The following is a 26,254-nucleotide window of genomic DNA, read 5'->3' as shown; positions in this document are numbered from 1 at the left end:
TGGCTCATGAGCAAACCAGATCCCTTTTTCAATGGCCCTTGAAGTACAAGTGACTGCACGCTCAGCCGGCAGGGCAGGACAGAGCTGCAAACCACCTCGACCAGGGGGAGGCCTGGCACTGGCTGTGGGCCACCACCTCAGGCTTCTGAGGGATAGACACTATATGGCTCCCCTCAAAAATGAGAACTGGCTTCCCTTCTGGAAGTCAGACATGTCAGAAACCATTACGAGAAAAATCACCTCAAACATTCACAGCATTCAACGAATAGGACAAGATCAGAAGGTGAGTTTTTCCTTTTTACTGGTTTATAATAATCTTAAAAACCCCATCACACCCATAAACCACCACAGGTGAGAAGATGAGGGAGATGGAGAATGAGTGCTACAGTATGTGGACAGCGTAGGGAATCAGGTATTCCCTAGGGGCAGTGTGGGATGGAGGCAGGGAGTGTGGATAGGAGGCCCTGGCTTGGACCCTTATTGCTGGTTGGGGTTGGCTGGCAGAGGGGGAGAGGGGCTCAGGGTGAACTAGGAAACATCTCACACCAAAGGCAAGGGCAGGGGGGGGGTTTGGGGGGGGGGGTCACAGTACATTTTCCATGCAGACCAGGGGTGGGAGTGAGAGTTCAGAGAGTTGCACCCCTACACAGGAAGAGATTTGAGGATTTGAGGTTTGATTTAAAGCCCCCAAGTTGGTGTCTGGTCCAATTTCCTAAGATGGCAGCTCACCTTTCGGGGAGAGGCATTGGAAAAAATTACGGCAAAAATACCTGGTTTGGAGATCAAGCAAGGGATAAGGGGAGACAGTGGTGCTCTTTAAATGTAATTCCGAAAAGCAAGAACCAGAAGGGGGCCCTGGGTGAGACGGTGGCCAACGCCTTGGGGGACTGGCCCTGAACCAGAAGCTGTAGGCGCCCCCCGCCCACCACCACCACAAGGGCTCAGGGACAGGGAGGTACCAGTGTTCACAGACGGCAGAGAAATCAGAACAATAAATTAGGACTTCATGTTGCTATCATTTGGCATAACACAATCAGGCATTTTTTTCTTTTTTTTTCTTTTTAAATATAAGGCAACTTGCCAACACATAATTTAAAAACTGGTCTTCAGTCACATTGCTTCAGATCACTAGAGAATTTCTGGCTAAAGAGCAGTGGATAGTATAGTAAACAAAACCCCAAATCTTAAATAACATCATCAGCTCACATTCCCCAGAGACAAGAGGAAAGGTAAGGGCTTATTTGGTTAAAAAAAAAACAAAAAAAGAGCCCAACTACATATCTTTAACAAAAAGGTGCAAAAAATTACGAAACATGTTCTAAATTTAAAGTTATAGAAAAGTCTTAAATTTCTAGCCAACTATTTGCCACTTGGGGATGAGACACGCTGAGCATGGGGTGAAAGGATGGGCATGTGAAGGGCGGGCAAGGGCAGGAGGGGCTGTTTCCCACAGAGGTCCGCCTCCAGCTGTTAGAACCATGCTCATTTGGTAAAGGAAGAATTCAAAGAGCTTAAGGCTTTGTGTTTTTTTTTTTTTCTTTCTTTCTTTCTTCACTAAACTGAGGGGCTGCAAAAGGAGGTGACGAGACGGTGAATGTACCTGTGGGGCCGCTCACACGCTACTCAAACCCACACTACATTCACACAAACAGGACATTTAAAACTTACAGTGTAGAGCAATATTCTTAGCCAGTGTAAAGAGAACCAAATGCATTGTAACTTTTTTTGGGGGGGGTGTTTTTAATTCTGAACTCCAATGTGATCACCCTTTACCTACTTAGTTCAACATCCTGTTTTGTTCTGCTTGGTTTCTGGAGGGGCACCAGGGAGGGAGCAACAGGTGATTAAGGAGAGACAACAGTGAGAAAGGGATTTTGGCTGCACTGATTGGTCACTACCACCTTACTTTCTCTAGGGCTGGAAGGGGGTGGGTGGTCAGGAACTAAGATACCAGCACAAAGATCTTCCCATGCCTCAAGGCTAATAAGGCCAAGTGCCTGCAGGGTGCCCTTGAGGAGTGTAGCAAGGACAAGTGCAGTGGCTCTGGAATGAACGTAGGTGTACAACGAAGCCCTGAGGAATGGAGAGGGGTGAGAGGAGGTGAAGACTGGGTCAGCTTTGATTGGAGATCTTTGGGTGAATAAGGAATTAGCTTCCAGAGCACTTGGGAAGTCTGGCTTCTTAGTCCCAAAGAGACAGAGACAGACAGGGAGTGGCCAAGCTGAAGGGGCTGCACACCACAGCCACCTCCCCCAGGCCCCTTCCCCTTCCCACACCTCAGTCCTAAGGAAAACAGGCAGAGGTGCAAGAAAGGATGGGGTGCCTGGTAGGAAATGGCCAAGGCAAGGGATGAGAGGCAGCAGAGAGAAAAGCCTGGAGCTGGGGTCAGGTCCTCACATAAACCCAGAAGTTGCTAGGGGTGGTGGAGGGGAGGATGAGGCACAGGGGATCCCCTGCTGTCCTCAATTAGATCCCACCAAATTCCCTTTCTTAGACATCTAAGAATGATCACACTGGAGCAGCGAAATTTTGAAACTATCCAATTACTCAAAAGTAAGTCTACACCTAGGAGGGTGCTGTACGATGTGTAGCTTGTGGAGGGCACCAGGGGCTCCCTATCTATACCCAGGGTGCTGAAGATGAAGATTTCGACTATCTGCGGGATCAGGGGCTCGGGTGCCAGGGGCTCGGTGGGCCTTGCTCAGCATGGCCAGGCTCTGTTCTCGAAAGCAGGCCTGTTGGAAATCCCCGCTTAGGTAATCCACCGTTTGCATCAAGCTGTTCTGGCTTGCCACCGGCCCACCCCCGGTCCCTGCTCGGTAGTGGGCCCCAGCAGCCGTCCCACAGTCGAGGGGTGCACCCGTGGGCTGCCCACCATGGAACGGCATGGCGAGGTCCTGAGACCCCGAGCTGTCGCTATTGGGCGTGGGCAGAATGTTGTTCCACAGGGGCTGGAAGTAGTGACCATTGGGGTAGGCCAGTGGGGCTGCCAGGCCGTTGATGGGTGGGGACGGGGTTGGCTTCTCCAGGGCTGGCTTCAGATGGAAGGACTGTGCCAGGCAGAGTTCCTGCGGGTAGGCAGGGGCCTTGCCTACAAAGCCAGGCCCTGCCAACTCGCGTCCTGCTGCATGCTTGCCTGTCAGGCCAGGGGCCGGCGTCCCACCAGCCTCACTGCACATCTGCTGTAGGTGGGCCAGCTGGTGCTGGTTCCAGGCGACTGGCTTGAGGTCGCTAGGGTAGCCAGTGGGGGCTCGAGAGACGCCCGTGGGCAGGTTGACAGGGCCTGTGGCAGGCAGCGCGGCCGAGGCCGCATGGGTGTGCTCCATGGGATTGACCACACATGAAGGCATTGGCGTGGGGACGCTGTGGGTGGACACCCGGGTGCTTGCATTGATGAGCAGACTGCGACTAATGGGGCTGGGGTTGGCGATCTGGCCCTCACACACTGAGGTAGTGCTGATGCCCGCCCTCGTCTGGCAAAACTGGTTGATCTGGTGCACGATGCTGCTCAGGTCCGGGGGCTGGCTGTGCTGCAGGGTGGCCGCCATTGAAAGGGGGATAGTTGAGGTAGACACGGTCACATTCGGGGGGGCATCTGAGTCTGGCATCTTCCGACCTCCATGCAGCAAGGGATTGGGGGGGTGCTGGAGACCCTGGTGAGACAGGGCAGGAGGGTGGACCAGGCCCTGGGTCTGGGCCATGGGCTGAGGGTGGCCCAGGCCCTGAGGCTGCTGGAGGCTCTGAGGGTGGGACAGCGCCTGGGCTGGCGGGATACCCTGAGGGTGCTGCAGCGTCTGGGGAGGGGCATGGGCCAGGGTCTGTGCATGCTGCAGGGCCTGCTGGCGGGCCAGAGCCTGGGCCTGGGGGTGGGCTAAAGTGCTGGGTGCCACAGTAGCATAGGGCGCCACTGGGGGGTTCATGATGGCCTCAGGGAGCAATCGGGCTCGGGTGCCGTCAAAGTCCTTGAGTATGCTTTTGGCTGGCACTTTGACAATGGCAAGCAGGCCTGCCTTGGTGGCGGCCTGAGTCGGGTAGGGGCTGTAGCGCTGGGCTGATGTGTCGAGGCCGTTCACAGTACGACGAACGTGTTTCCGCTGGGGAACCTTCACACTGTTGGGGAAGATTTTTATAGTCAGTGGGTTGTTTGCGACCTTCTTAGCATACGCGTCCAATTCGGCTGGGGTAGGATAGTGAGCAGCTCTCATTTTCTGTGTAGTGTCCCCTAGAGAGAGAGAAGGGTAAGGAGAGCAAAGAAGGAGAGGGAGCTCATCAGTGCCAAGCCAACCAGCCCTTCTAGATTCCCCTTCTGAGGGTGTAGGGTAGAGCGGGGGATAAGGAAGTCGTCCCTGGTCTTCTCTTCATCTTAGACCCAGTCTCACCGAGCCCCACAGTCACAAGCACTGCTACCATTTAGTCACTACTTATAACTGTAACTGGTCAGGCCTTGTGCTAAGTGACAGGCTATCTCAATGAATCCCTGCTCCAGCTTTAGAAGGCAGCTACTATTAGGATTCTCATTTATAAATGAGGCCACCAAAGATCAGAACAGCAGAGCAACTTTCAAAGTCCTGGATTTTGGAGAGCCAGAACCTGGCCAATTGTCACAAAGGTTACTGATGGTTGTTCCCCTACATGGAACTCTAAGTTCCTACCAGCTTACACTGGCCTTGGGGGTGAAGGTTCTGCACGGAGCTGCATGTCAGAGCCCTCTGTGGCCACTCAGTCCCTTCCCCAAGACACCGTCGTAAAGAGGGCACCCGCAGTGACGCCTCTTCAGGCTGCGGTGGCCTGGGAGGCAGGAGCTTTCCCTTGTGCCCCGGCAGCTGGGGCGCCATACCCACTGGGTGGGCACCCTGGCACAGCAAACAGGATGCTTTTTTCCTCGGGAGCAGAGGAACACACTGCCAGCATCCCTCCCCTAGCCTTATGTCACAAGTTCAGTTTTGTTTACAGCTCACTCTCTGCCTGATTGGGTGAGGATCAAAAGGCTTTGTTTCCTTGTGGGGGGTGACAATAATGACAGGGTAGCAGGGAGGGAGCTGAGAAAAAAGGATTCAGAGAATCTTTAAGTCCCCAGAGCCAAAAATAGTCTGTATTCCGCCCTTGTCGGCTGTCACTTTCCAAAATGAAAGAGGAAAAACCTGCCTTCCTTTGGAGACCGCGGAAATACCCACTCAATGTGCCTCATTAACGTTAACAGTTTCTTTGTTCCCATCTCCCATGGGGGGCTCCAGCGGATGTCAGACTTCCAGTCAAAAGGAAAAGGTTCTGAGAACAAGGGCCCTATAAGGATGCCAGGGTCCGGCAAAAGGTCTCAGCCCTCTACTCCCTCTCTGAGGTAGGGTCTCTCCTAAGTGTACATAGAAGGTGCTTAATAAAGGTTTGCTGAGCGAGTAAGCCCACAGACTGCCCAAGCAGAAGGAAGGGGCTTGGCTGGGAGCCTAGGCTCAGCTGGCGAACACCCACCCTATTTCCTCCCCTTACAGGAGGCAGCCAAGACAGAGCAAGGACTAAGCTAACGGAATGCGCAGCTTGTGGCCTCAGCTGCCTTGGCCCAAGGAGACCCCATTCAGTCACGTCACTGGGCATCAACTGAAAGGGAAGTGGCTCAAGGAGTGGGCTAGAGGGAAGAGGGCACAGCTGCCTTCCTTTGGTGGCATTGCTGGTTAGCCTGGCAGCGAGTGCTTAGAAAATGCTGCTTTTAGAGGCAAGAAAAGAGAGCTCAAGTCCACAAGGCGCAGAGAGATTTAGTCCCACGCTCATCAAGGTAGAACTGAGCACAAGAGTACAGAAAGAGCTGTGCTCTCAGCGGCACAGTGCCTCGATATAGTAGGCACTCCCACATGTCTGAGGTCTGCTTTATTAACCGCATACAGAATGGATGCTCTATCCATAAACAAAATGTTTGTAAGATGACTGATTTGGAGAGAGTCTTTTTTCTTTTTTATTTTAAAGATTTTGTTTATTCATTTGACAGAGAGAGATCACAAGTAGGCAGAGAGGCAGGCAGAGAGAGAGAGAGAGGGAAGCAGGCTCCCCGCTGAGCAGAGAGCCCGATGCAGGACTCGATCCCAGGACCCTGAGATCATGATCCGAGCCGAAGGCAGTGGCCTAACTTTCACTGAGCCACCCAGGCACCCCTGGAGAGAGTCTTAAAAGAATGAATGTGAAAGAGATAGCTGAGTCCAGAAAGGAGAGGGAGGCCGAGGCCCAGAAACCTTCTCCAGGTAACACTAGCTGGGGAGCAAAATCAGAGCCCCGAGAGGAGAGTCTGAGTTCTGCTGCTTCTTTTAAGCCACTGATCCTCAGTGGGCTTCAGTCTCCATAAAGTGGGGCCATTTTCTGACCCTTGCTACATTCTCCTAGATAAGAAAATTCCAGAAAATCTGAGATTACTCAAGACACCAGAATTCCATTTAAACTGACCAGATCAGCCACTGTACTTAGGTGCTGACTGGTCAAAATCATGTGACTCTCCTAGCCCCGTGCCTGACCCAGAGCAGATGTGCAGAAGACTCAGTAAGCATCGGCAGTATAGGGTCTATTCTGACGGAAAGACTTGGGTTTAGCTGAGGGCTGGCAGTCTAAAGCTGCCGGGGTTTAGTTCAGACAGGTAATACAGGTTGGCTCCTGGGCTTTCCTCCATGTTGGTGGGCTTCCCTTCTTGAGGGCCAGGGAAGAGAGAGTGGTACAGGGGCTTGCTGACTGATAGAGTTCCTCTGTTCCAAGTCAGTACCAAGTCTCAGAGTGGTTTTTTTTCCCCTAGCAGAGGCAGAAGGCAGCTTGGCTTGATTCAGGGGTATGGAATGGGACGCGGACACCGGTTAGTTCTCTTTGTCCTGCTTCTGCCGATGTTGACAATGATGATGAGGACAGGCAAATAAAGGAATCAGAATCACAAGTGGGAAGGGTGGGCACAGGCTGTAGTATCTGTGTTAAGGAGGACTCTCCAGGATGAGAGGAGTATACTGGATAAAAAAGAGGCTACATTCTTGGAATCCAGCACCACCCATCTCATGTACCAGACTTAAGTTCAGCCCTTGAAAGAAAAAAAAAAAAACCCAAGTTTTCTCAACACTTTATCTCAGTCCCATGCAGTCATCCCAGAAGCTTTCTTTCTTCTCTGACATCTTCCCCTAAGTGTACAGCTGACACAGATACCACAGCTTTGTAACCAACTTATTTTAATTTTTTTTTAAAGAAAGCTACGTGCCCAATGTGATGCTCAAACTCACAACCCTGAGATCAAGAGTTGTATGCTCCACAGACTGAGCCAACCAGTCTCCCCTGTAAAGCAACTTATTTAAATATGTGATACCAAGGGTGTTATTTTTTTTTAATAATTTTTTTTTTAAGATTTTATTTATTTGACAGAGATCACAAGTAGGCAGAGAGGCAGGCAGAGAGAGAGGAAGGGAAGCAGGCTCCCCGCTGAGCAGAGAGCCCGATGCGGGGCTCGATCCCAGGACCCTGGGATCATGACCTGAGCTGAATGCAGAGGCTTTAACCCACTGAGCCACTCAGGAGCCCCACCAAGGGTGTTATTAATTGGGACATAAGGCAGTGCACAGGATAGGGAATCTGTGCTTAGAATCTAGACTCAAGTACTGGCTTTATTATCTACTACTCAGGGTCTCAGTTATTCTTCATTTATAAACAGGGATGATACCTGCTGTCATACCTCACAGAATTTTTTTTTTTAAGATTTTATTTATTTATTTCACAGACAGAAATCACAAGTAGGCAGAGAAGCAGGCAGAGAGAGAGGGGGAAGCAGACTCCCTGCTGAGCAGAGAGCCCGATGCGGGGCTCGATCCCAGGACCCTGGGATCATGATCTGAGCCGAAGACAGAGGCTTTAACCCACTGAGCCACCCAGGCGCCCCACAGAATTTTTTTTTAAAGAATTTCATTTTACTTTAGAGTGAGAGAACGAGCGAGTGTGAGCACACATGTGTGCTCAAGTGGGGAGAAAGGGGAGAAGGAGAGGGGAATCCCAAGCAGACTCCATGCTGAGTGCAGAGCCTGATGTGGGCTTTGATCTCACGACCCTGAGATCATGACCTAAGCCGAAACCAAGTCGGACATTCAGTCAACTGAGCCACCCCCAGGTACCTCTGTACCTCACAGAATTACTAGGATCAAGAGATTCAGTGAATAGGAAAAAGCTCTGTGAACAGGAACCATGACTATCAAAAGTTATTCAAGGATAGCAGGTTTGGTTGATTTTGTACAGACAGAAAAAGCAACCTGACGGAGAAAGCCCACGGGACTTGAGTCTGGGACTTAAATGTAGCAGAAAGCAGTGTTGTCTACTCCAGGGACTGCAAGAGGTGGGGGCAGGTGGTGAAGGCCGATATCTCCCTGAATCCCAGCTTTCCACAGGGGCCTCCCTGTTTATCCTTCCATTTTGAAGGTCAGAAGACACAAGTATCATATGCAGCTGGAAACTCTATCAATAGATGGAGAGGTTGGGCGCCTGGGTGGCTCAGTGGGTTGAGCCGCTGCCTTCGGCTCAGGTCATGATCTCAGGGTCCTGGGATCGAGTCCCGTATCGGGCTCTCTGCTCAGCCAAGAGCCTGCTTCTCTCTCTCTCTCTCTCTCTCTCTCTCTCTCTCTGTCTGTCTGCCTCTCTGCCTACTTGTGATCTCTGTCAAATAAATAAATAAAATATTAAAAAAAAATAGATGGAGAGGCACAGGCAGTGTTTCAAACACTGGGTTTGGAGTCTGACCCAAGAGGGAGTTCTAATGTAGTCACTGAACATTAATGTGACACTGGCAAGGGCTACTCTAGGTCTCCTCCTCAAAAGAAAGATTAAAGTTTCTCATATGGGATTATTGAGGAACGAATAATAATATGCATAAATACACTCAAAATTGTGCCTGGCATATAGTAAGCAATCAACAAATATTAGCTAATATTTCTGAGATTTCTACAGCTTATCCAGTTTCTGGGCCAATTCACCATTTCCAGGCCCTTCCACTAGGGGGCAGACAGGCATAGAAAAGTAGTAAAACTGGGTAATTTTGAGGTTGGTATCAAACCCTGATACTCTATAACGAAGGAGGTCAGAGCTGTTGGCTAAAAGATGATTTGAGGGGCGCCTGGGTAGCTCAGTCAGTTAAGCATCTGCCTTCAGCTCAGGTCATGATCCCAGGGTCCTGGGATGGAGCCCCACATCCGGCTCCCACTCAGTCAGGAGCCCGTTTCTCCCCTTCCCTCTTACTGCTCCCCTTGCTTGTGTTTTCCTGCTTTCTGTCAAATAAATAAATAAAATCTAAACAAATGAATGAATGAATGATTTGAGGACCAAGGAGCTTTGGTCATTTCAGCCACTCACCTAGACATATTTATTGAGCCACCACGATATACCCGATGGTGAGCTGGGGAAGAGCAGAGGCTTGCAGTTAATTGGGGCGGGGTGGGGGGGGAGTTCAAAAACATATTTTCTGAGGAACTGGGAAAAGATGGGTCAGAGAAAATTTTTCTAAATAAAGTTCCCAAACAGCTGAGAACTCGCAAAACAAGTAACATCATGGAATATACAATCTAGAAAAGCTCTAGGAGGGTATCCAGCTAACCCAAACTGTGGTCCTCTATCAAGCGCAGGACCCACCAAGGCCAAGGCGTTCCTTAATCCAGACTGCCCCATGGCAAATGCCACATCTAGGGTGGGAAATGCATTACATACTCTTAGGAAGAAAAGAAAGGGGAGAGGAGGAAATGCTGGTGTGAGAAGGGATCAATCCTGTGATTCTTTTTTTTTTTTTTTTTTTTTTTAAGTTTTTTTTTTTTTTTTTTTTGAGAGAGAACACAAATAGGGAGAGGGGGAGAGAGAGAGAGAGAGAGAGAGGGAAGCAGGCTCCCCGCCGAGCAGAGAGCCCGATGTGGGGCTCGATCCCAGGACCCTGGGATCATGACCTGAGCCGAAGGCAGAGGCTTTAACCCACTGAGCCACCCAGGCGCCCCAATCCTGTGATTCTGTACCCATAGTGGGGTAAGCCTGGGGAAAGTGATTAGCCAGGTGACTTAGAGTGCTGGCCAAGACGCCATATATCCCACATCTCCAGACCCCTGCTACATCTCTCCTGCCTGAGCTCTTACAATATAAAGCACAATAATCAATAAACATCTGTATTCTATCCCTGCCCCACCAGACACTGAATTCTGTGTTTCTAACAACTCGTAAAACCCTCCCGAGGATGACGGGCAGAGAAAGGGTGAAAAGCAGAGTCACAAAACTGGTTAAGCTCTCTACAGCTGAGAGGTCCTCTGAGCAGGACCTTGGTGCTGGTTCCCAAAGGAGAGTTTATGCTCCATCTCACCTTCAGTGTTCCATGCTAACAGCTGTAAGTGACATGGCAGAATTTCTTATCGTATACATTTTGGGAGAGGTGAGAAGAAAGCAAATAAGCTTAAAACACCATCAGGTTTTCTTCTCTGCAAAGGCATAGTTAAGGACATCAACCAAGTGAGACAAAGGGATTCTAAAACACTATTCTCCTCAAACAGACAAGCCAGAAACCAGGGAAGGTTATCTCAATTCTTGAACAGAATTTGAAAACAGTGGTTAGCAGAGGCTACCTCTGAGGCTGTTTTGGACAGAGAAGGAATGGAAATCCAAAGTCAGCACCCAAGATAAAGCTACCCGCTTGATACCCCATCTCTGGGTAAAGCTGTTTGAGTACATGAAGGAACCTAGAAGAAAGTCAGTGAGCTGCTCTGTCATGCTTCCAAGTATACTTCCTTCTCCAGATGTGTCCCTGGAACCCCAGAACCAGTCAAAATGCAGTTAGCATGCAGATTTCAGTGGCCAAGGAGCATGTACAACTCTATCACCTGACAATCATCATTTATTAAGAGAAACACTAAGGGAAAAGCTGGTACAGCATAATATAGCTCGCCTATGGGGTCAGGCAGCTGCAGAAGGAAAACTTAACTTTCAGCTTTGTCATTACACAAGCTGGATTCACTGGGCAGATTCCAGAACTAGCCAGGCTCTGAGCCTTACTCTCCTTCAAAGAAAGGAAGTCAAGAGGCTAGAGCATTCTTAACTTTTTTTTTTTTAATCTATTTATTTGAGAGAGAGAGAGAGACAGCAAGAGAGGGAACACAAGCAGGGGAAGTGGGAGAGGGAGAAGCAGACTCCCCGTTGAGCAGGAAGACCGATGTGGGGCTTGATCCCAGGACCCTGGGATCATGACCTGAGCCAAAGGCAGACGCTTAACGACTGAGCCACCCAGGCACCCCCCTTTTTAACTTCTGAAGATGATCTCATACAGCAGGTGGAAGCAAACTATAGCCTGTGGCCAAAATACAACTGCTTTGTTTGTGTAAAAAGTTTTAGCAGAACACAGCCACACTCATTCGTTTACATGACGTCTATAGCTACCTTTGCCCTACCACAGCACCTCTGAGTAGATCCAACAGGGACCATACGGCCCACAAAACCTAAAATACTTGTTTATCTGGCCCTTTACAGAAGAAATTTACCAGCCCCTGTCATAAAGGATTTGGGTAAGGTGCTAAAGCGCCTTTTATATTAAAGGGTAAGCCTAGATGCTTCAATGATTTCCCCTTTTGCTCTGAAAAAGAAGGTCTATCCCAAATTTAGGGCAATATTTATACCTGAAGACACTGTACATGGTAATGAGCTAGGAACAGAATCTTTTCCTTGCACATCATTGTAGTGCAGGGAAAGAAGCCGGGAATCTGGGGCGCCTAGCTGGCTCAGTCAAGAGCATGTGACTCTTGACCTCGGGGTTGGGAGTTCAAGGCCCAGATTGGGCATAGAGCTTATTTTAAAAAAAAAGAAAAGAAAAAAAAAAAGAAAAAAGAAAAATGAAAAGAAGGAAGGAAGGAAGGAAGAAAAGAAAGAAAGAGGAAAAAACACAGGAATCTAATAGTTCTCAAAAGTTCACTCTTGTGGGCAAGTTTATTAGCAGGAATATACCCAGAGAGACTGATAAAGCTAGCTCCCTGTTCCTTCTGAAGGTGAAAACTTCTTGACTTGTGAACTGAGGTCACTGGTTCAGCAGAAAGCAAAGCCAAAGGGAATGGTAGAGAATGCTCAGAGAGTCCCGAACAACAGAAAAGGGTAAAGCGTATGTTTCAGAGATACAGTAAATAATCAAGAGTGTGAGTTTTCATTCAATTCCTCATGGGGGTTCAAACTGAAACACCTTTCTGAAGGGTGACATATACATCCTGTAAAACTCCGTATAGCTTTGTTGCTCAACAGATAGCTATCAGCAACAATGATAATTCAGATGACACACACTGAAGAATTCTAGTATTTAAGAGGATCTCTCTGATCAAAAAAGCATCCACACTGCTAACAAGTTTGGCCGCTGCCTTCTTGCTGTCTGTGCTGAAGAATATCTTGGAGGTACCAAAGTTCACGGTCAACATACCCCTGATGTGCCTGTTATTACCCAAATGTAGAGACAAAATAAGGGTCACATCCTTCTCTGGGATCCAGATTACTTACATTTCTGAAGTCCAGTGTTCATCTGCGTGTGAGAAAGAAGCTGAAAGGACAGGTCACCTGGCCCTGGCAGACAGGCTAGCATGGCAGACTGGCATCAACACAACATGGGGCAGTCGCTCACACTGCAATGAACGGAAAAACGAGATCATAGAATACAAGGCAACTCACTCAAGGAAGATACCAGGGACATCGGATATGAGCTGCAGAGGCCCACATTTAGATAGATAAGCAATTTAATTAGCAGCATGTTGGTTGAAAATACATCTATGTTTGTTTTTTTTTTAAAGATTTTATTTATTTATTTGACAGAGAGAGATCACAAGCAGGCAGAGAGAGAGGAGGAAGCAGGCTCCTCGCTGAGCAGAGAGCCCGATGCGGGGTTCGATCCCAGGACCCTGAGATCATGACCTGAGCCGAAGGCAGCGGCTTAACCCACTGAGCCACCCAGGCACCCCTACATCTATGTTTTTATCTGCAGCAACAATTTGCTCTCAACTACTACTATGGCTAAAATGATGTTTCAGTCAGCACAGATGCATTTGGGGGGGGGAATAAAAACTGGAAATACCTATCCACACAAATAACTGGAAAATACGGTGCATCTATAAAGTCTTTAATGTTCACCAGCTGTGGATGCACTTCTGGCATGTGCATTTCCTACAGACAGCCTCTCCCTACTACTTTTGGGCAGGCCCACGGGATTGCCAGATACATGGCATGCTGGCTCTCATCTGTGCCCCAGCTAAGGCAGGACCAGAAAGGCTAGGGCAGATTCTAACTAAGGTGAAGGGAAAAATTATTTCTCCCTGAAAATAGAACAGGGTTCCTGAAGAGAGCTGGCCTTCATAGGTCCTGGCTCAGTCTATTTACAGAACTGACCAGGGCAGGGGCAGTCAGACATTTCCAGAAGCAGTACAGTATATGAGCTGCAAAGGCACCCAAAGTCCAACTTGCAATGGCAGTAATCTGAGCTCACTTTTAGAAGGAAGGGGCAAAGCTCCCTAGGAGATACCACTGAGCACTGTTAAAGCAAATTCTGCTTTTAAGTTTCTGGGGATTTACCTTTCCTGTTGCCTATCACACAATTTGACCCCTCTAGCCCCCAGAAAAAAAAAAAAATTGCATTGCTCCCAGAATAAATCAAGGTGGTTATAGGCTGCCAGCAGCCCTCTCTAGGCCAGTAATCCTGACATTATGTCAAGATGGCACAGTTTCCTCAGTAATGTCTACCAACAAGACCTGCCCAAGAAAGCCGACCAGATGTGGCCTCTGTAGGGAATAAGCTCCCTGTGTACCAAGGACCAGGCTCTTCTCAAACAAGTATAACGTACTAAAATAAAATACATGGAATTCCTTTTCCTTGCTGCAAAACCCAGGTATCCAGGTGGCAGGTTAAGGCTTTAATCCCAACAAAAGAGGAGTGGGGAAAGAGCTCAAGTGTTCAACAAAGACCACAAATCCTCTTTCTTCCTCTTTGAGGCCCCTCTCAGGTATGTGAAACTACCTTGTCACGATGAGCATCAGAGAGCTCTAGCTTGCAAGGCCAGGTAGCTGAAAAGATACTTTGTAAAAAGAGGCTGCTCAAACTGTCTAAGATAACAACTGCAGAAAGAAAATGCCTCAATGAGAATCGAGCTGCCTCAGAGTTCTGGCACAGATTCTGCCTTTTCAGGTCTCCAGTGGGTGGGATAACAGAATGTACACAGGGCACCAATTGCAGCGCCTCAAGAAATAAAAAGGCTTCTGTTGGGGTCAAATGACTGAGGTACTGCTTACAATTCCTTCCCTTGTGAAGGCTGTTCTTTATTTAATAATCTCTCCCCTATGGCCCTAATATAGGAGAGGGCAAAATCCAAGGGAAAGGGGAATTAGCAAATACTGGAGCCTAAGATTGTGAAATGGGCTGTATGAGAGGCATTAGTGAGGTTTTCTTAATTAGGTCTCCCAACCTTTCTTGGAGATAGTAATAATTCCACTTGCCATCGCATCATCTCTAGCCTGGGTTACTACAATAGACTTCTAAATGGTTTCTCTGTTCCTCCCTCGCCCCTATCACCCAGTCTGCTTTCCACACAGCAGCCAGAGTAATTTACTTTTTTAATTAGAAATTAGATCAACTCAAAAATCTCCAATGATCGCCATCTCACTCTGAATACAAAATCCTAACAGGTCCACAAGGCCTACCACAATCTGTTACTACTACCTCTCTGACCTCATCTTCTAACCGCCCCCTGCCCCTCTTGCTGACTCTACTTTCAGCCACAATGGTCTCCTTGCAGCCCTCCAACGAGCCAAGTACCTTTCGCCTCCCCGCTTGTACTTCATCCAGATGGCGGAGATGCTGTGATATGGAGGTTCAGAGAACACACTCACTAGGCTGTCTTGCAGACCAAGTACCCCTGTACTTCTGAGAAGGCACCAAACTATGCAAGTTCACAGCAATCTCTGATAGACCTATTAAATCTTGATGCCTACAACCAGAAAGAGATGAGTGTGGGGGGGCTGTGGATCGTCCAAGTTGACCATAACATACTGCCCCTCAAAACCACAACTCTGGATTTCAACAGAAGAGACAATTAAACCAGCTAAACTGTGGCAAAGACACAATAATGGATTTTTTTTAAAATATTTCTTTTCTTTTTTTTAAAGATTTTATTTATTTATTTGACAGAGAGATCACAGTAGACAGAGGGAAGCAGGCTCCCTGCTGAGCAGAGAGCCTGATGCGGGACTCGATCCCAGGACCCTGGGATCATGACCTGAGCCGAAGGCAGTGGCTTAACCCACTGAGCCACCCAGGCGCCCCACAATAATGGATTTATTAATAGCAAACAAAGGAGTAAAAATAATAGGTGAATTCTGTCAAGACGCCAGAAAGTCAGGGCACCTGGCTGGCTCAGTCAGTGGAGCATGAAGCTCTTGATCTCCGGGTTGCGTTCAGGCCCCATGCTGGGTGTAAAGCTTACTTAAAAATAAAGAGGAAAAAGACTCCAGAAAGTCAACTTTTAGTTTGGACAGGAGGGGGTGAATGAGGAAGAAAGATACCACAGCTTGGGGCCCTCCATGATGATGTCCCCAACAAGAAGCACCCAGCAAGTTTGGAAAACTCCTTGTCAAGGCTGCTAAGAGTACAGCCTCCATTTTGTGGCCCTTTCTTTAAAGATTTCAGGGATCTATCTGCCATCCTTTCCAAAAGACTGCCCTCTGTACTTAAGGAAGACTTCAAGCCCCTTGACCAGTTTCAACTTTAGTTAAGAATTAGATTCTGCTAGAGCAGAGAAGGCAGGGAATATGGCAAGGTCACAAGGGTTGTGATGAAACAGGAAGGAAGCAACTTCCTTCCAGAACCCTAGCAGCAGGGTTATACAATATAAAGTACTCCTCTGGAGGCCTGGTAGCAGAGCACAGGCCTTTATTTAAAAACTTCAAACCAGGGGTTCCTGAGGGGCTCAGCTGGTTAAGCGTCTGCCTTCAGCTCGGGTCATGACCCCAAGGTCCTGGGATCAAGCCCCACATCAGGCTCCCTGCTCAGCAGGAAGCCTGCTTCTCCCTCTCCCTTTGCCATTTCCCCACTGTGCTCTCTGGCTCTGTCAAATAAACAAATAAAATAAAATAAAAATAAAAATAAAAACTTCAAACCAGGGGCACCCGGGTGGCTCAGTAGGTTAAAGCATCCAATTCTTGATTTCGGCTCAGGTCATGATCTCAGGATCCTGGGATCCAGCCCCGTGTTGGGCTCAACGCTTAGCGGGGGAGTCTGCTGGGGATTTTCTCTCTCTCTCCCTCTGGCCCTCCCTCCACTCACACTCCCGCTGTCTCTCTCTAAAAATAAATAAATGAATCTTAAAAAATAAAAGTAAAAAAAACCCCACATGCCTGGGTGGCTCACTCATTAAACATTTGCCTTCGGATTAGGACATGATCCCAGCGTCCAGGGATCAAGCTCGGCATGGGGCTCCCTGCTGGGCAGGAGGCCTGCTTCTCCCACTCCCTCTGCCTGTATTCCCTCTCTAGCTGTGTCTCTGTCAAATAAATACATAAAATCTTAAAAAAAGAAAAAAAAAAAAAACAAAGGACACAAAAAAACTTCAAACCACCCACACATTCTGATTATCACCTGGCTTTTTCTAAAAAGCAAATTTCAATATAATTTTACAGTTGTTACTTCTAGAAGCACAAGTAGGGACAGAAATCAACCTAGCACTACCTTCTCAAGGGACCTCAAAATTCCAGTCCTGACTTCCAAACAGAATTAAGTAGTAATCCAGAGCTCGGCCCAAGTGAGCTCTCGGCCAGCTTTCCTGCTGCCAGCTGGTATGCTCCCTAAGCAGGGGGACAGTAATATCCCAGTAAACCCAGAACGAAGGTGTTCAAACTCTCCTGGGGCATTAGCACCAGTGTGAGCATTTACCAGACTACCTCTAATTAAGGAACAAAACCCTTGTACCCACTGGGAAAATTCAAAAATACTTCCATCTGCTCCCCCTATCCCTACCCTCCACCATCCCTGTCACAAGACTGCCAGAGGTTATATTAGAGTTGTGATGTCACACACTGTTTTCCTGAATGGCGTCTAATAAAGAAAGGACTATCTCTACCTTGGGAGTATCTCTGTGGCTGTTAGAAAACCTCAGTCATTGTTTGTGCTGCTTGTCCCTGCTCATTTCTAAGACCACTGAAAGGTAGGGAAGGGAGAGGAGAGGAGATGGAGTGCTAGAAAAAGGATTTCTTTTTACTCAGGGCTCTGGGGCGAGGTGAAGTGGTCTAGAGCCATCACTTCCATCCCAGTTTCACCACCCACAATCTACTGCCTCCCACTACACTTCTTTGCCATTTTCTCTCCCGCTTTTTCCCTTCTCTGCCTGCAACCCCCACCTTCAAAAAGAACACCCCCTCAAAAAAGAGGTTAACTAGCCAACTTTCTGATTCATGCTGTGGTTCAAAAATTTTAGTTTGTCATTTGTGGTCTTTCATTAAAAGCTGAAATTGAAACCGGCGCCATCTCTGCGACTACAGGTACAGAAACGTTATGCTCCTCATTTGCCTTCACTTTATAAAATACAAACAACAGTGAAAATCCTGTGGACATGCATCTTAAGAGAGTAAGATTACTACCACAAAACTGCATTAATTTAAGAGTCTTCAGTATCTGTGATTAAAGCTTTCTCATCTGTGAGTTAAAGGCTTATTTAAAAAGACAACTTCTTGATAACAGGGAAAAATTTTTATCCTACTACTTGCTCCCCATTCCTTTCTTTACTTGTGGGGTCCAAGAAATTAGGTTGAAAGCTAAGGGAAACACCAAAAATATTGCTCTGGGGAAAATAAACAGGACGAAAGACAGTAAAAATTACATGTTTATCCAATCAGACTCTGCAAAGTCAGTTACCTGCATGGTCTGTTACAATGAAACAATCTATTCAATGGGTAATTCTGTCAGTCCAGGTTTAACTGTAAACTTCCAATTAAATCGAACTTTTCACTAATTACCCAACCTGAATAAAGTTCAGCCACTGCTCAAAGGCATCTTTTTTTTCCATCTTTAACCTATAAGGGGAGCTAAAAATCACTTGGAATTGTGACCCCACAATTCTAGGGAGGCAGGGAAGAGAACAAATGTTCACTCCAGGCTTACTATTCTTTTTAAGATTTTATTTGTTTGAGACAGAGAGCAAGCGAGCAAGACGGGGAGGGGTGAAGGGAAAGGGAGAAGCAGACTCCCTTAGTCAGCAGGGAGCCCGATGTGGGGCTCAATCCCAGGACCCTGGGGATCATGACCTGACCATAAGGCAGACACTTAACCGACTGAGCCACCAGGGCCCTACATTTTTTTTAAAGTAATCTCAATGACCAACGTGGGGCTCAATCTCATGACCCGAGACCAAGAGTGGCATGCTCCACAGGCTGAGTCAGCTAGGTGCCCAGGGCTTACTTTTTTGAAAGCCCAGAACCACCCCTACTGCAAACCATTCTTACTTTGGGTTTGGAAACATTACTCCTCTCCTAACTGCCCTTCAGAACCTATGACAACAGGTACTCTTTCTGTCTGGTCCCACCTCACCCTAATCCCTAGCACTCTCTCTTCTTCAGCTGGGATGCTCCTTCCTGGATCCTGTAATTATTTAACTCATCTATGACCCAGTGCTTTCTCCTGAATGTGTTACTCTGGTACCAGGAGAGTATGCTCCCCAGACACTCAGACAACTGAGTGACTGAGTGTCCCTAGACCAGAGCCTGTCTTTTATTTTATCCTTCTAAGTTACAGAATCAGGAATAAGATTATCACAAAATAGACACTGCATAAGTATTACTGGCTCACATTCCTGAAGAAAATAGCATATACTTTAATCTCAGGATCCGGAAATTATCTGAATTTACATCCTTGAGACATGGATAACAGAAGCATCAGCGAGTGCTTGTGCATGTGCATGGAGCAGGTACCTTCGCCCTGTGAGAGCAACGAGGAGATTAAAAAAAAATGCCTGGGCAGCTCTCTCCGGCTCTGGCTGCTGTAGTGAGAGGAGCTGCCGCCATGTCCACCCACCAGCAATGAATGTTCTTGCACAACTACTCCAGCTTCCTGATCAAAAGGAACAAGAAGACATACAGCACAGAACCCAGTAACTTGAAGGCTTACAACTTCTTCCACTACCACTTCCACCTGATTCACTGCAAGGCTGTGGGTATGGAGCTGGCAGCCAATGGCAAAGGTTAGCAGTGGACAGGAAGCTGAGATCCAGCCAGTGAAAACCTTCCACCTCCTACAAGGGACCACCACGAACAAGAATGCCCCTCTGCCTACAGCACCAGGCACATGATCCACAAGAACAAGTACTGCCCAGACCTGCCATTCACAGATCCAGTGCTATCCCATGCAGCCAGGAGCCTGTGATGGTGACGAGGAATCAGCCCACCCCTACCAAGAGCTCCTGAGCACCTGCCCCCCCACCTCCAAAGCAATAAAGATGTCAAACACACACACACACACACACACACACACCCCAGGGCACCTGGGTGGCTCAGTTGTTTAAGCACCTGACTTTGGCTCTGGTCATGACCCCAGGATCCTGGGACTGACCACCCTGTGAGGCTCAGGAGGGAGTCTGCTTCGCCCTCTCACCCCACCCCAACCCACTCGTGCTCTCTCTCACAAATAAATAAAATCTTCATAAAAAAAAAAAAAAAAAAAAAAAAAAGGAAGGGTGCCTGGGTGGCTCTGTGGGTTAAAGCCTCTAACTTTGGCTCAGGTCATGATCCCAGAGTCCTGGGATCGAGCCCCACATCGGGCTCTCTGCTCAGCAGAGAGCCTGCTTCCCTTCCTCTACCTCTGCCTGTCTCTCTGCCTGCTTGTGATCTCTTTCAAATAAATAAATAAATAAATAAATAAGTAAGAAAAAAAGCCCCAGGTACTACTTTTTATTTACACTGTATTGGAAGGTATCATTTGATATCTGTACTTTAATCTCCATTAAATAGAAATCAGTTTTCCTAAAAATGTGAAAATGCAGGCTGTGTTCTTTGTAGGCGGCTAAATCAGAACCTGCAATTTTTCATCATGGTATGGAATAAGGCTTGAGTTTCCAAAGGCCTATCAGGACTGGATCGCTATAACTTAAGATGAACCATCTTAGAAACAAAGACTGACCTTTGTATTTAACCCCATTCATAACTGCAAGCAGAGCTGTCAGACTGGGTAGAATTTTGCTCACAAGTACCTGGACTGTGCCCAGCAGGACAAGAAGAAAAAGAAACCAGAAGAAACTGCTTCCTTGAAGTAAGACACAAATACTGGATCATTACCTTTTACAATTTTCTGTAGAAACTTGTTCTGAATCAGAGTTTTAAATTATTATTCAGGTGAAATATAATTCAACAAATGTTACAATTTGTGGCAATTTTTAATCTTCAAAACCCTGAGTCCCATAGAAGTCCAGGAAAAGCTCCGCAGTGACAGGCAAGTACTTATCTCACACCCACATGGGGAAATTGAGGCAACAGACCAAAACTATTTTTTAAAAGGGGAATCTGTTAAAAAGATATCAAAGTTGGGTACAATTTTAAGTCTGAGAGTGTCTAAAAAGACCTTTAATAGGCCCTGAACACAAAACAAGGCAGACCACAGATCGTATTCATTGATAAAAACAGAAAAGGCAGTTCCCCAGTTAGCTTGTGTAAACTTATATAGCCCACAGCTACAACACAGAAAAAGAATTTTAAGAATTTAGCAGACTGTTAAAAAATTCTGGCAAGCATATGTTTAGAGAACAGCTAAACAAGTTGCTTATTCATGCCCTTTCTCCTCCCCTCAACTGCACAAGGTACAACAGAGGCCCAATTTCTTTAGTGACTCCCTTGCATCAGAAACACCTCACCAGGCAGTAGGCCCTCTAACCCAGTCTAGAGTCTGCTTTGAAGTCTGAAGGGTGACAGAAATTGAAGAGGTATAAGGGCAGTCACTTAGCTGCCCCCATTCTGGGTATACATTTCCAGGGTGTTATTCTGAAATAAGCTGAGGTAAGGGCGTTTGGACCATGTGTGCTTATGTTTTGTTGACCCTCGTACAGATGTCTTTCTTTTCTGAGTCTAATGTGTCTCATCAAAGTTCACTGCTGCATTTAAAAATTTCAAAAGACTATTTACAGATCAGTATTTTTGCCATGTAATAAGTAACACTGATTTGCACTGCATAAGAGGGTAGTTTATCAAAACCGCAGAGAATAGCTTAAATGAAATTCTGAACAAGTGTTCAAGAGCTATGAATGGAAGGAGTGAAAGAGACAGGATCCACAGCAACATCTGAATCCATGTAAGGGGAGTGAAGACATGGCTCCCACCAAAGTTGTATGGAGAAATATAAGCAACTACTAAATATATGAAGAAATAGTGCAACTATCTAATAATTAAAGAAATGTAAATTAAGTGGAATGAGATTTGATTTTTTCCTTAAAAATGACAAACATGTTTGAAAAAAATCTAAAACATATAGAGTCAGGGATATAGCGAAGAGTAACTGAAGTAGGATGTTTATTTTTTTAAATTAGCATCTAATATATTATTTGTTTCAGGGGTACAGGTCTGTGATTCATCAGTCTTACACAGAGCTCACCACAACACATACCCTCCCCAATGTCCATCACCCAGCCACTCCCTCTCTCAACCTCCTCCCCTCCATCAACCCTCAGTTTGTCTCCTAAGATTGAGTCTAAAGTGAGATGTTTAAATTAATACATTCTTTCTGGAAATAAGCATGAACAGTTTTTGTTTTTTTAAAGATCTTATTTGAGAGAGAAAAGGGAGGGGAAGGGCAGAGTATTAGAGAATCTTTTTTTTTTTTTTTCCCTTAAAGATTTATTTGACAGAGATCACAAGTAGGCAGAGAGGCAGGCAGAGGGAGAGGAGGAAGCAGGCTCTCCATGGAGCAAAAAGCCCAATGTGGGGCTTGATCCTAGGATCCTGAGATCATGACCTGAGCTGAAGGCAGAGACTTTAACCCACTGAGCCACCCAGGTGCCCCAGTGATAGAGGATCTTAAGCAGACTCTGATGCAGGACTTGATCCCACAACTCTGTGATCAAGACCTGAAACCAAGACATTCAACCAATTGTGCCACCCAGGAGCCCCTGCATGGACAGTTTTTTAAATACTCATATTTTTCAACATAGTTATTGTACTTCTAAAATCTAATTTAAGGAACAATCAACGAGAGATGCAAACAAAGATTTATATATGACTCTCTTCATTCACTTCAGTGTTGTTCATAGTTGTGTAGAAACTAGAAACAATCTAAATGTCCCAAAGCAAGGAAACAGTTATATAAATTATGGGATATTCATCTAAAAAAGTTAGCGTGAGCCTCTCAATTTTTTTTTAAAGATTTTATTTATTTAATTGACAGACAGAGATCACAAGTAGGCAGAAAGGCAGGCAGAGAAGGTGGGGGGGAAGCAGGCTCCCTGCTAAGCAGAGAGCCCGATGCGGGGCTTGATCCCAGGACCCTGAGATCATGACCTGAGCCGAAGGCAGAGGCTTTAACCCACTGAGCCATCCAGGCGCCCCAAGCCTCTCAATTTTTAATTGTTAAAGAGTATCTAAAAATGAAGAAAAATGTTTATGATATAAATGCTAGGTGAGAAAAGTATATACAATAGACAAATATGGTATAAGTTGTAAAATTTATTTTATACACACACACAAATTATAAAGCCATTCGTATTTGACCATTATACACTATAGCATTTTACACAATAATGCACAAAGTGCATTATAGTACTTCATAGCACTTTGTGCGGATAAATGCTCATTCCTGACCCATATAGATTAGGATAACATTCTTTTTTTAAAAAATATTTTATTTGTCAGAGAGAGAGAGAGAGAGCACAAACACGGGGAGCGGCAGGCAGAGGGAGAAGCAGATTCCCTGATAAGCAAAGAGCCCGATGTGGGACTTGATGTGATCCCAAGACCCTGGGATAATGACCCGAGCTGAAGGCAGATGCTTAACTGACTGAGCCACCCAGGCATCCCTAGGATAAGATCCTAATTAGCTTTCACTTCCTGAACGTAAAGTCAAGAGAGGCAGTGAAGTAACTTAGGAAAAAAGTGAGTGGCAAAGGCAAGCCATTTTCTGGTTAAGTTTTTATAAGGGTAAAATTCACATGCAGATAAATGTCAACCACCATTCAAATCACCTCCAAGAAACCTGGATTAACAAGTGGCACTATATCAAAGTAGTTAAGGCAAGATTTTAGGTTTGAATCCCAGCTCTTTTGCTTACTTGCAGTTTGACCTTGGGGAAGACACTTAACTTCATCTGTAAAATGTACCTACTTCACAGGATTTCTGTGAAGATCCTTTTTTTTTTTTTTTAAGATTTTATTTATTTGAGAGAGAGAGAGAGACAGACAGTGAGAGAGAAAGCACACCAGTAAGGGAACAGGGAGAGGAAGAAGCAGACTCACCTACTGAGCAGGGAGCCCCAATGCGGGGCTTGATCCCAGAATCCTGGGATCATGACCTGAGCCAAAGCCAGATGTTCAAATGACTGAGCCACCCAGGTGGCCCTGTTGTGAGGATTAAATGAGTGTAATACATTCAAGTGCCTGGGGCACATGGCTGGCTCAGCTGGTAGAGCATGAGACTCTTGATCTCAGAGTCATGAGTTGGAGTCCCATGCTGGGCACAGAGCTTACTTAAAAACAAAAAAAACAAAAACAAAAACAAAAACCATTCAGGTGTCTAACTGATATTGGTGACTACCATGTCGTGAACAATTATTTAAATGCTGGCTATTGGGGCACCTAATTGGCTCAGTCGGTTAAGCGTCTGCCTGCAGCTCAAGTCATGATCCCAGGATTCTGGGATTGAGTCCCACATCAGGCTCCCTGCTCAGCAGGAAGTCTGCTTCTCCCTCTCCCTCTGCCTGCTGCTTTGCCTGCTTCTGCATTCTCTCTGTCAAATAAATAAATAAAATCCTTAAATAATAATACTAACAAATGTTGGCTATTATCACTTTCCTAATCTATTAAAATTCAGATCACTTTTTATTTTGCCAACTGAACCAAACCATCACCTCACATTTTATAGTTCTTTATATGCTGAAGCATGTTCATACAAATGATTTCACTTGAAATTTAGAACAATCTCTTGAGATGGAACAAGTATCATTCCTCTTCTATGAATTAGGAAACCCAGGCTCAGAAAGATTTAAATTACCTGTCCAGTGATATGCAGCTGCAACAGTGGACCTCATATTAAATTCTGTCTTAACTCCTAGACTTGTGGCTCATTCCATTAGACAAGTATTTTCTAATTTACAGACTGTGACCAGCCTTTTAAAAAAAAAGTGAACAAAAAAATTCACATTGTTTAATGATTCTCACTTCAAATATCTCATTTATGTATATTTTAGTGGGATGCAGTCCCTATTGTGGGCTGAGACAAAAATGTTTGAAAAACTGCACTATACCATAGCTGGCCCTCAATCAATATTTATTGACCACCTATCACAGCCCTCTTCTTACACTATTACATACAACAAAAACATACAATTCTAAGCCATGGTTTTGTTTTTTAAGTGTGAATGTAATTATTGACTTTCCTATGGATCTGGGGACTTGCCTGTCCCAGATCAGTACTCTGCACTGGAACTTTATTATCCTTTGGCTAGCCTAACACTTTCTAATCAGCCCTCAGTGAAAATTCTTTCAAGCTGAACTATAAAGCCAGTAACTATAACCAAGGTAAGAATGCACTGGGAAAGTGTCTACATAAAGACAAAAGTAAACTTCATGTTCGAGTTGTCAAACTTTTTTTCAGGCAAAAGTTGTATCAATTTACGCTGAGAAAACTACATCTAAGGATGTTAAGTAATGAATGAACACCTCTCCTCATCCTCAAACAATCCTGGGACAGAAAACTCTACCCCATATCTCCTCAGGCTCTCCCCTGAACTCTAACTCTGAACCTATTCTCAATTCATACCTTTTCTAAGTTAGTTGCCATTTGGACACTTGTACTATGACAGCTTTTGGAAGCTGAGCATCATAGAGCTCACCCAGGTCTCTGACAGAAAACATCCCTCTGCTCTCTCAGGAGTTTTAAATTTGGGCAAGGGCAGAGGGAGGGTGGGCTCATACTTTTCCATGCCTCACATTTACTATACCCACTCTGTATTCATTTGGTCTATTACTTTCTCAGAACTTGTTCTCTGAACACAATGCCTTGAGTTTATGTGCCTTATATATCTAGTGAAGATTCAGAAAGGCTAATAAATTCAATGCAGATGGGGAATGAAGCTTTACTTTTAGTTAACACACTGCCCTCTCTATCCTCTAGTCTGCTGCCATCCAGGGTTAGTTTGGCCGTAGGCAGATTTTAAGGTAAGAGGACAAAGCATAATTGCTATTTTAATATATTCTGTTCACTAAGCCCCTCCTTTTTCCTCTGCCAGTGGAAGCAGAGGACCATGAGGAATCCTGATGTGTAATAATTTGGGGTGAGGGCTTCTGTAGCCTTAGCAACATTCCAAGATCATTTCACTGAGATTCACTATAACCTGAAGTTTTATGGCTCATACCCCACATACCTGAGGAATTACCAGGTTTCTGAAGCTAAAGGGTCTCTGAAAGTGCGATAGGCCTCCAGCCTCAAAACCACCGAGGAACTGAAAGCCCACTGAGGAAAAGGAGCACCCCCTCCCTCTACGTCCTACAAATCGTTGCAACTAGCTAATGAAATTTGGAATACTGGTTCAATCTATAGAAAGAAGAGAGAACAGAAGTCCCTACTAGAAGAGTACTTTTATAGCTAGAGTAAACATCCACTGAAATAAAATTCTGAACCGAGCTTCAGGAGGCATCCTCATTTCAGGAATTGCTTTGTAAACAAAACAAAAACTAAAAAAGTAGTCCTTTAAACCTCTCAAAGATTCAAAGTACACAACTCATTCACTGATCAGAATTCTTTTGCTCCTTTCTATAGCCCTGAAAAATTCCATAATCATTCTGCACTGTTGTTGTTGTTGTTTTTTGAAGATTTTTTTATTTATTTGTCAGAGAGAGAGAGCCCAAACAGGGGGAGTGGCAGGCAGAGAGAGAAACAGGCTCCCCACTGAGCAAGGAGCCCAATGCGGGACTTATCCCGGGACTCTGGGATCCAGATCTGAGCTGAAGGCAGATGATTAACCGACTGAACCACCCAGGCGCCCCACAGCACTGTTTTTTTTTTTTTTTTCCTTTAATCAGTGTATGACTAGTTCTAACAG

General features: G+C 45.9%; 1 protein-coding gene and 1 pseudogene across 2 annotated transcripts in view; one reads left to right on the top strand and one right to left on the bottom strand.

Annotated features, from left to right (window-relative positions):
- Nucleotides 1-1,727: 1,727 nt before the first annotated feature.
- Nucleotides 1,728-26,254, bottom strand: part of LOC111151454 (family with sequence similarity 222 member B) — an 83,238-nt gene continuing 58,711 nt past the window's right edge. The window contains exons 2-3 of one of the 2 annotated variants that reach the window (XM_022509455.1): nucleotides 12,493-12,614; nucleotides 1,728-4,222 (exon numbers count right to left, since the gene is read on the bottom strand). In XM_022509455.1, the coding sequence (XP_022365163.1) occupies nucleotides 2,616-4,222; nucleotides 12,493-12,574 (1,689 nt within the window). In that variant the 5' untranslated portion in view covers nucleotides 12,575-12,614 and the 3' untranslated portion in view covers nucleotides 1,728-2,615. Of the gene's footprint in view, nucleotides 4,223-12,492; nucleotides 12,615-26,254 lie in introns of those variants that run through there. The other variant, XM_022509456.1, reaches the window with a different exon arrangement.
- On the top strand, nucleotides 19,025-19,425 carry LOC111151455 (annotated as a pseudogene).

This window comes from Enhydra lutris, unplaced genomic scaffold (assembly GCF_002288905.1).
Source record: "Enhydra lutris kenyoni isolate GAN:26980312 unplaced genomic scaffold, ASM228890v2 scaffoldscaffold26, whole genome shotgun sequence".
Classification (NCBI taxonomy): Eukaryota; Metazoa; Chordata; class Mammalia; order Carnivora; family Mustelidae; genus Enhydra; species Enhydra lutris.
The sequence above is the reverse complement of the archived record's forward strand: the minus strand, read 5'-3'. Positions and strand labels throughout refer to the sequence as shown.